We start from the raw sequence: 10,450 nt of genomic DNA on the forward strand, positions 1-10,450 counted from the left end.
CACTTGCTTTTACCATCCGTGAAGTCATATTGTTCACCTCCCCACAAGGGAGGCTGGGAAATGTAGTCTCTGGCTGGGCAACCACGTGACCAGGTACTATCCAATTATTTTGGAAGAATGGGAGAAAGAATTTTGGCAGGCAACTGGTAGTGTCCACCACACAAAGTAGGCTCATGAGTCCTTGTTGAACTCAAGGGTGAGATAGTTGACATCTGTGTGTTCCCAGAAACTCTCAGGCCTTGCTGGGACAGATCCATTGTCCCCTACACCTGGGAGGATGGTTCCTGTCACACTGTCTGGTAGAGATTGCCTTCTGACATCATTAGTGGCTCCCAGCCAAGGCAAGAATAGAACTACACCCATAAGGGGCCCTCCTTCCTGGATTGTTACAGCATTCCACCTGCCACATTGATGACCTTATGTTTTGCCTCACACCAAGTTCACACACTGGGTAATTACCCTTGACAAGACCTAAAACCTCACCCTTGATGAACGGTTTAGACAATTAAGAATCCTTAAGAAAAATTCGAAAGCAAATCAAATGTACAAAGTGCACACCTCCCGAGGCCTTAGACCCCCAAGAAACATACCCCTCCCCCCTTTCCCTCATGAGGAATAAAAAGGATTGGAATCTGGGAAACTTGCCTTACTGGCCTATTACAACCTTAATGCAGGGGACTGAAGCTACTGGTGCAATTGCAGGTAAAATATAAGGGGAGAGATTGGAGATAGGGATACATTTTGGTCACCTGGCCTGTGGAGAGCCAAGGCTATGCCCCACATACTCAGCATGGACTGCCCCTGGTCTCTCTCAGTGAAGAGCATCTGACCTATATACAGTATGTATCTCTTCCCTAGGGGCTCAAAGTGGCAGCACAATCATCAGACAAATTAATTCTGTTAATGTGCCAAGGAGAAGGGCACTTCCAGGAAACCAGGGCCTCTTGCAGACAAGTTTGCCCTGTTTGTCGTTAAATTATTTGTCATAGTGAAACATCAGGCCTAAGAGAGAAGAGCAAAGAGGCATCGATTGTTCTTAACACACTGAAACCCACAGCCTTCAAAGTTTGGTCCTGGAATGAGACTCTCCAAGTAGGATTCTGATGACCAGTCCCTTTCAGTCCTTCCGTCCCCCAAAGGGTAATTTGATCCCCAAAGTGACAAGGTAAGCAGATGGCAATCTCCACCAGGAGGCCAGCCCATAACTAGGAAGCAGGAAGTTCTGTCTCTGGAGGAAGGGGGAGTAGTCCGGGTCCAAGAGAGCAAGGGCCAGATGCCTGATGATGGAAGAGAATAGGCCTGGGGCAGAGCTCACTCTGGGGCTTTTGCACCTGCCTTGGGGCTACTGACCGGTGCTTATTTCCCTGTAACCCCTCCGGTTCCGCATAGCCCACCAAGGGCTGTGTTAAGCTGGGCCCAGGGTTTATTCAGTTAGCATGCGAGACTTTAAATGTACCCCAAAGGTGTCATCCTCTTGTGGAAATTTTCAAATGTACACAAGAGTAAGATATCAACATTTTGCCTATCTTGTTTTACCTATCTATCCACCTCTTTTTTTTCTCTCTCTTTGGTAAGTATTCTGAGTCTTTTAAAGCAAATCTAAGACATCTCACCTGTAAATTAAATAGTACTAATTAAATGGTGTTTGAAATACTACAAACAGATGGTAGTTCCTATTTTCAACCATACCAGCCAGAGTCATGAGCAAGGAAGTTGGGGCCGCCTGGTATAGTACTGCGGAACCCCTCTTTTTTACAACAACGAGAACTCAGAAGTGAGCGCCCCACGTTGGTCCCAGGGCAAGAAGCAGGGAAAAGTCGGCCCTCCAGGCTGCCTGGTGACTGTCGCCCAGGGCTGGTGCCGGACTTCCCAGGCTCCGTTCCTGGAAGAGGGCACAGACCCCTCCGCGCACTTGCGGCAGGAAGCGGTTCCCGGGAGCACTTCTGGAAGCTCTGGCGGGGCGCGGGGCAAGCGGCTGGCCAGGGATGAAGCCGGGTCCCGGGACGTGCAAGCGGCGGTAATTGGAGTGGGGTATCCCGGGCGGGCCCGGCAGGGGTATTGGGCCTCGGGTGGCCTTGGAAACAGGGGAGGCTCGCTCCCACAACTGGCGGGACAACCCGGCGCCAAGGTCAGGCTGGGGCCACGGTCGTCCCGCCGCAGCCTCCGAGCCCCACGTGGGGAGCAGGCGGGCGAGGTTGGCTTGGCGCCCACACCCGGGGCTGGGAGCAGGAAGTCTTCCCCAGTGGGCGCGGCCTTAGGCGCGGTGCTGCAGGTGCGGCGCTGCAGGTGCAGCTTTCGGCAGTGCGGGCGGGCGGCCAGTGCATTAGAGGAGGTGAGCGCGGGGTTGCCATCGAGGCCCAGGAACGCCAGCCCTGGGGCTAGAGCTAGCGGCTGGGCCCGGCTTGGGGAAGGGATTTTTTAGAAGGGGGAGAGAGCCGGGAGTGTGTTGCCTTAAGGCTAGCATATGGCTGTTCTCAAATGGGCCTGGCGGGGGGGATCGCGCAGATTAACTTAAGTCTCCTCAGGGAGCACCACTGGCGGGGGTGGGGGGGCTCGGTCTCAGGCTTGGAAGAGCGATGGAGGAAGTGAAAGTGGGGAAAAGGAAAGGAATGCGACAAGGGAGAGTGAGCTGGGGCTGGTAGAGTGTCTCTAGACGCCCAGGGATGAGAGGTGGGGCCAAGGCTCTGGGCGTGCGGTAGTACCCAGGATGGGGGAGGGGGGCGGTAGACCTGCAGGTGAGGGGATTGGTGGAGGGGGAGTTAGCTAATGGTGAAGACGGAGCTAGGGTGGGAGGAGCGCTTTCAGGAAAGGGGCCGAGGCTCAAGCACCTATAGGAACCTTCGGCGGAGGCCGATCGCCCCCCACCATCCCCGAGCGGGGAGCGCACAGGAGCGGAGAGGCGGTTAGGGGCCCAGACGCCAGCCTGACTCTGAAAGCTGTTTCTATCGGGCTATGGCTTTAAGGGTGACGCCGGGCGTGCGGGCCCTTTAAGGAGGGGTCGGGGGCGTGTCAGGAAATGAGTCCTGGGCCCGCCTCGCGGGGGAGCGCGGCCTCGGATGTCCGGAGGCTCCCGGGCTGAACGGGAGCTGGGGCTCCGGAGGGCAGAGCGCTACGGGCTTGGGCCGGACCGGCCTCCTCCAGCGTCCTTCGGACCCCGCCCTGAAAATCTGTGACCTTCCCTGCACCCCTTTTTGCAAACGCCCCCGCACGCCCTCCCTCCATTCAGCTTCCTGCATGCCTCCCCTTTCTCTCTGCGGACGCCCGTGCCTCCCCCTCTCTTCCCCACGCTGTCCTCCGCCCTTCTCCAGCACCTTCGCCCTGCCTTCCTCCCCCTCCCCCTTCTTCCTTCCCTCTCCCCTCCCTTTTTCCTGAGATCTATCCCTACCAGGCACCAGCCCCTTCTCCCCTGACAGGTCTTGGGTCTAACCTTAGCCTCTTCCTCACCCCTCCCCGTGTCTTGTCTCATGAGCTCCCTCAGAGTGGGAGCAGGTTGTGGGGCTCCCCCAAAACAGAACCTCTGGGTGAGGAGGCCTCTAGGCCACCCCCCCATGTGACAGTTGAGGGCTGCGGCTTGCAGGAGGCAGACAGGAGAGACTGCCCTGTACTCCGGTTCTGGCTGTACGGTGACCCAGTTCCTCTGCTACCATGAACAGGGCCCCTCTGAAGCGGTCCCGGATCCTGCACATGGCACTGATGGGGGCTTCCGACCCCTCTGGAGAGGCAGAGGCCAGCAAGGAGAAGCCCTTCCTGCTCCGGGCTCTGCAGATCACACTGGTGGTGTCACTCTACTGGGTCACCTCCATCTCCATGGTGTTCCTTAACAAGTACCTGCTGGACAGCCCCTCCCTACAGCTCGACACCCCCATCTTCGTCACCTTCTACCAGTGCCTGGTGACCACGCTGTTGTGCAAGAGCCTCAGCACCCTGGCCGCCCTCTGCCCTGGCGCCATGGACTTTCCCTCCCTGCGCCTGGACCTCCGGGTGGCCCGCAGCGTCCTGCCCTTGTCCGTGGTCTTCATCGGCATGATCACCTTCAACAACCTCTGCCTGAAGTACGTCGGGGTGGCCTTCTACAACGTGGGCCGCTCCCTCACCACCGTCTTCAACGTGCTGCTCTCCTACTTGCTGCTCAAACAGACCACTTCCTTCTATGCCTTGCTCACCTGCGGAGTCATCATCGGTGAGTGGCCAGCTGAGGCCACGGGGCGTGGGGGGGGGCACAGGAGCCAAAACGCCAAAGAGCAAGCCTGCCAAGCATCTTGGGACTTTACCTGTCCCGGTTCCCTTGCCCAAAGTCCTATGAGGAAGAGCCTGGGGCCCAGAGAGAATAAGCTTCCTGAGGTCACCCAGAAATTAGGGGCCCAGCCAGGGCTCCTCATAACAAAATGGGATTATAATCTACATCTCACAGAGGGGGAAAAAAGCCAAGGTAGAGAGACGTCTAGTGATTCGTTGATGATCACACAGCTCGTAAGTGGCAGGGCTGGGATCTGATCTCTAGCAGTCTGGCTCCCTATGCTTGACCACTGTATTGCTTCTCAAGAATTCAAGTGCCCTGACTCCCCATCCAGCGCTATTTCCAGAAGAGAACACATCTTGTAATAAATATACCATCACCCTCCGACCTTGCAGGATCGTAGGAATGGCTAAGAGAGTGGAGAGAAATAAGCTTTGAGAGGTCTTAGCTGTCTTTCCACACTTGACCCTGAGAAAGGAAGAATTATCGATGGGGACACTGGGCTGATCATTGACACGTAGTCCCTCCTTTGTTCCCCAGAGGTCCCCTGAGTGGTAGCATCACTGTCACCAACTCCAGACAAACAAGGAAACTGAAGCTCAGAGAGATTAAGTTACTTGCCCAGGGCCACACAGCTAGGAAGTAGCCAGGCGGGGGTACAAACCCAGACTGGCCAGACTCCCAGGCCTATGCTTTTAACCCCTCTGCCCTGTTCTTGTGCCCTTGAGATCATCGCTGCACTAGCCAGTACCTTAGCCACTGACCACATGTGTCTATTTCTGTTTAAATTCATTTGAATTCAGTGACATATTTAAAATTCAGCTCTTCAGTTGCAGGTGTTATAACCTGATTCTGTAGCCACATTTCAAGTGCTGGGTAGCCACATGGGGCCAGGGGCTACTGTACCGGACGGTATACGTGATAGAACATTTCCATCATCACAGAACGGTTTTTTGCAGCGCTCTGGGTAAGGGAGCACCCACTTCTCTCAGAATCCTCCCAGGGCTCTGTCATCCAGGAATGTGGTCTTTCTTCGAACCTGTTTTTCCTCGTGCCTTAGGGTTCATGTTGATTGACCTACATATTCTTCGCTGGTGTCTCAGAGTCCCAGGCAAGGCACACGGGTGGCAGGGGACGGGCCCCTCCTCTGCCACCTGTCCTAGAAAATGTCACCCTCATCGAGCAACTGCTGGATCTCAGACTCCTCAGTCAAGCCCCAAGATGGGAGAGGGGAGAAGGCTGAGGTTAGAGCAGAAGGAGCTGCTGAGACCCCTGGCAGGTTTTCAGCTGCCTCCCCCACCCCCCCATCCCTCCAGAGCTGACGCAGAGTCCCAGGCCTCAGTAAGCCAAATGCCCCAGGAACCTTCACTTGAGCCCTGAAGACCAGCAGGAGGTGGGGAGGAGGGGGAGGAGAGGGAACCTGGAGTTGGAGGGGGGATAGAATTTGCATACAGAAAGGTGAAGTCATAGGGAACTTAGGCCAGGTCCTAAAAGTAATCAAAGTAGCTGATGGTGTGATAGCTCCTGAGAAAGGGCATTCGCTGGCTGCACCGATGGGGCTGGGCCGGCCCTAGGCAGCTGGTGCTCCCTGCAGGCCCCAAACCCAGCCCCCTCTTGGCTGGGCTTCCCCTTAAGATGGGTCTCCGGTGATTATTCCTGGGCCCCTGTTCCTTTTATAGTACCTTTCAGAGCTCCTTCTGAGTGTGAGCCCCTCTAGGGTGCGGAACCTCATGGTGGGTTTCCCTTCTGGGCTTGGAAATAACAAGCAGCAGGACGGAGGGTGCTCTGGCCAACCCTCCACACCCCCGGAGCAGGTGTACAGATAGATGTTTGCCAAGGATCTGCCAAGGAAGAGAATACCCCGCGTGAGTGCCTACATTGTAGCAGGGGCCTGACCTCCTTCAACCCTCAAGGCCACCTCCGGAACAACCTCCATGCCTGTGGTCACTCAGTCAGTCAGCAAACACTAACTGACGGCCAGGCACATGCCGGAGACCATGCCAAACTTTGGGGATACGAATCTGGCAAAGGTGGATGGGGTGCCTGTTCACCGTGGTGATGCCTGGCAGTGAGTTCTGCTGTGGGGGTGAGACTGCGATTGTGGTGTACAAGAGAACCTGGTGGGGGTGGAGAGGAGGACAGGGTTGGAAATGGGGTAATCCATGCAGGCATTCTGGAGGAAGTACTAGATGGGTATAAGGAAGAGGTGAGGAGAGAATGTTCTAGACAGAAAAAAGTACCTGTGTGTTTCTTCCTATTTGGGCCACAGCAGGACTCTCCAGACAGGAGGCTGGCTGCCCAAGTTAAGTGAGTCTGGAAGGTTTCCTGAGGGTAGTAGGCAAGGAAGGGCCTTAAGCCAGGACAGGACTTAAGCAGACCTCTCTGGGCTTGAGGAAGATCATTCTGGTTGCAAGGTGGGAAGTAGTTTGGTTGGAGTGAGGGGGTCAAGAAAGTAACCCAGGTCTCTACAGATGAAAGAAATGGGAGCTCAGAAAAGTTTAGCCAGCTTTCCTCGGGCCACCCAGCCTCTCAATGGCAGAACCCAATTAGAGCCCAAATCTCTCTGACACCAAAACTTTTCATACTTCCCTTCCCACCATGTTACTGGGGTACAACATGTGTAAGGTTCAGCCCCTGCCTCCCCAGCAGGTGGGGCCTCGCTAAAGAGATGGTACAGTCGTCCCCAAGGACAGGTGTCTAACAGCCTAGGGCAGGCAAGGGGTCTTGCAGGGAAGCCCACGCAGCAAGAGGCCAAGGGGTGGTCTGGGGACTGGGGGTATCAAGAACGACTTATTCCCTGGAGAGGCTGGCTTTGACCTTGAAGCATGCATAGAATCTCCCAGAAAGGAGGAGCGGGGTGTTTCTGGTGCAGGACAGAAACAAGGACACTGCGTCCCAGCATGAGAAGCAGGGAGGTGAGAGAGACGACTTGGGACAATCGGGGGACAAAGACAGGCAAGGGTGCGGGAAGCCCAGTGTGCCAGGCGGAAGAGTGTAGTCTTGATGGTGGGCAATGGGGAGCCACGGAGGCTCTGTGTGCAGGAGGTGGTGACACAGACAAGAGTGTCCAAAAGAGTGGACTGTCCCCAAAGACCTCAGGCCACAAGTCATTCTAGCTCATTAAAGGCTCCCATTTTACAGACAAGGAAGCCAAGGCTCTGAGAGCTTAAGTCACTTGCCCAAAGTCACCTTAGCCACGAAGTGCTCAGCCCTTTGGAGCTCATTTCCAGCATAACTTTGCAGATGCCCGAGGCCAGCACGGTTGCAGGTTATGGGTTCTCAGAGCACACTGCACTGTTTTATGGCCCTCATTACAATTGTAATTAAAGAAATAATTGGGAAATGAATCGTTTTAATGTCTTCCTCCTCTGCTAGAATGTAAGCTTCTGAGAAAGCGTCCGTGTCCTGGGCCACTTCCCAGCCCTTGTTTGGTGCTTTGCCTGGAACAGAGCGTTTGGACATATCTATTGCAGAGAGGGCAGGGAGGCATGGGAGGGTGAGGACTGCATTACAGTCTGTGAACTCTGGTGGCAAAATTCTCTGTCCTTCTTCCTCCCCGGCCTCATCCCCCTTGCCCCTCCCCTCTCCCCCCTGCAGGAGGCTTCTGGCTTGGTGTGGACCAGGAGGGGGCAGAGGGTACCCTGTCTTGGACGGGCACCCTCTTCGGCGTGCTCGCCAGCCTCTGTGTCTCGCTCAACGCCATCTACACCAAGAAGGTGCTCCCGGCAGTGGACGGCAGCATCTGGCGCCTGACCTTCTACAACAATGTCAACGCCTGTGTCCTCTTCCTGCCCCTGCTCCTGCTGCTGGGGGAGCTGCAGGCCCTCCGTGACTTTGCCCAGCTGGGCAGCGCCCACTTCTGGGGTATGATGACACTGGGCGGCCTGTTTGGCTTCGCCATCGGCTACGTGACAGGTCTCCAGATCAAGTTCACCAGCCCCCTGACCCACAACGTGTCTGGCACAGCGAAAGCCTGTGCCCAGACGGTGCTGGCGGTGCTCTACTATGAGGAGACCAAGAGCTTCCTCTGGTGGACAAGCAACATGATGGTGCTGGGGGGCTCCTCGGCCTACACCTGGGTCCGGGGCTGGGAGATGAAGAAGATTCAGGAGGAGCCCAGCCCCAAAGAGGAGGAGAAGAGCAACATGAGCGTGTGAGCTCCTCCAGGGACCCGGGGATGGCCCGGTCAGGGAGAAGGCCTGGGGTAGGGCCGGAATAGCCATGAAGACATCTCTCTGGACCCTGAGAAGGTGATCTGGAGGGGGTATTGTTTACAAACCTGATCACAGTCTGGTGGTTGAAATGGAACCGGTATTGTCCAGTGATGTTAGAAAGTTGCCAAACCTATCTCAACCCCCTGTCCTGTTTCTGGGTTTTGTGCTCCCCTAGGGAGGAGGGACCCCACGGAAACAGCCAGTTAGGTTCTCTGGAAGAGCACTCGCTTTCAGGGAGGCAGCACCCCTTCCTGTCCCCCTTCCAGGGCCTTCTACCTCCACATGACCTTTGGAGTTGGGGACAGGCCACGACCTTTAAGGGACAGCAGTAAGTCTTCACTCATACTCAGGGGAGTTGGGGGTGTGACCCCACCAGAGGCCAACTGAAGGGATTTGGGAAACCTCACATCTCTGGGTCCCAGGACAGGCAGCGAAGCTTGGACCCCACAAATCAGCCTTCTTCTAGAGGAAAGTGTGGGTGGGGCTGAGGGAGAAAACAGACAAGTGTTCCCTCTTCTCTGCATCCAGCCCAGCAGGCCCCATGGAAGGGCACAGAGGATCATTTGTCCCCGACCCTGGCCCTGGCCCCACCAGGGACTGCTGGGAATTGGCCTGGGAATGGGGTACCTCATGGGAAAGTGCCCTTTTCCCACCATCTGCACCTTATGTTCCCAGCTTTCGAACACAGGGGAGCCACACAGGATCATTAACACCCACCCCAATCCCTGACACTAAGAAGTGTCATTCGTCCCTCCTGAGGAGCACCTGGCCCAGGTAAGACCTGGAGGTGGAGCCAGGTAGCCCTCCCAACTCTGCCTTCTCAGAGCTGCATCCCCAAGGGGGCTGATGGAGCACGGGTCCTGGCTCTGAGCCTACCACCTCGCGGTGCTGCGCCATCCCCAGATCCTGCTGCCTGCGCAGGTGTCCAGACCTGGCTTTGACGAAGGTGATACACGAACACTTGTGTTTCTTCCCTGAGGTTAGGGCTGAAAGAATCTTCTCCTCCTCCCACCCCTGCCCCGGGGCCTCAGGACGGCCTTCACAACTCTGTTGCACGTTCTGTTCCATCTCCTTGGGGTAATTCCCTAATGTTTTTAGGCCCCACAGGGAAAGGTTGGGGAGGGTGGTCTTCTAATTCACGGTGGTTTCTAAGCAAGTGAGTAGGACCTCATGCCCTGAATGGAGTGTGGATTTCATTAAAAGTGGGAGTAAGACACTGTCAGGTAAACCCTGACAGTTGGGGTTCTTTTCTTTTCTGCAAAGCAAGTGCCTGACTTAGCTCCGATGGCTGAAGCATCCACGTCAGAGATTATCAAAGATTGCCAGCCACAGGACAGGACAAAGAGCCAGGCTGCCTCCCCCATCAGAGGCCCCTTTGTTTTCAAGATCTTGGTTGATTTCAGTAACTGATCATTTGGGCCACTTGTTTGGTTGGCTTTTTCTCTTCCTACACTTTAAATTTCCACTCTTATATTTTGAATTCACCAATAAAGAGTAAGCCCACAAAACCCTCGACCCCAATAAATGTAGAACGGCCTGTTTGTGTTCTCTCATACTCTCTCCGTCTCCCCCCCACACATGCCCCCCACATCACTGTGTGGCCCCAGGCGTGCTGTGTAGTTTCCAGATCCTGTGAGTAATAAACCTTTATTTTTTCAAAGTTTCCTGATGGTTATTGCCGAAGGGTGTCTTGCAATCATAGCAACCACAGGGGCTGGTCCCAAACAACATTGCTTGTTGACACACTGAGACCAACACAAAGCGATCAGTATAGTCGGCAGGATTGCATGATCGCCCTTGCAATTCACCAGGGGGAATGCCCTTGTTACCTGTGACCTGCTTACTGACCCCCCAAGTCAGGTGGGTGACACCATCTGGAAAAGGAACGAGGCTTGCTGGGGTCTGTCGCACCGTCGCTGGCTGTCTCATACTGCCTCTGCGGCATGTTGCCTGAGGTAGCCCCACCCGAAAGTTCTCGGCTGCCATGATTATCCAATGA

At 55.4% G+C, this 10,450-nt stretch overlaps 1 protein-coding gene across 2 annotated transcripts; it reads left to right on the forward strand.

Annotated features, from left to right (window-relative positions):
• Nucleotides 1-1,759: 1,759 nt before the first annotated feature.
• SLC35C1 (solute carrier family 35 member C1) lies at nucleotides 1,760-10,111 on the forward strand. 2 transcript variants are annotated; one of them, XM_011228781.3, is made up of 3 exons: nucleotides 1,760-2,017; nucleotides 3,654-4,180; nucleotides 7,835-10,111. In XM_011228781.3, exons 1-3 carry the CDS (start codon nucleotides 1,986-1,988, stop codon nucleotides 8,392-8,394), a joined length of 1,119 nt encoding a protein of 372 aa, XP_011227083.2. In that variant the 5' UTR covers nucleotides 1,760-1,985; the 3' UTR covers nucleotides 8,395-10,111. The 2 variants fall into 2 exon arrangements, with proteins under 2 accessions (XP_011227083.2, XP_011227084.2); XM_011228782.3 differs by lacking the exon at nucleotides 1,760-2,017 and adding an exon at nucleotides 2,190-2,332.
• The last annotated feature ends 339 nt before the right edge of the window (nucleotides 10,112-10,450 follow it).

The sequence above is a fragment of the Ailuropoda melanoleuca genome, chromosome 16 (genome assembly GCF_002007445.2).
Source record: "Ailuropoda melanoleuca isolate Jingjing chromosome 16, ASM200744v2, whole genome shotgun sequence".
Taxonomy (NCBI): Eukaryota; Metazoa; Chordata; class Mammalia; order Carnivora; family Ursidae; genus Ailuropoda; species Ailuropoda melanoleuca.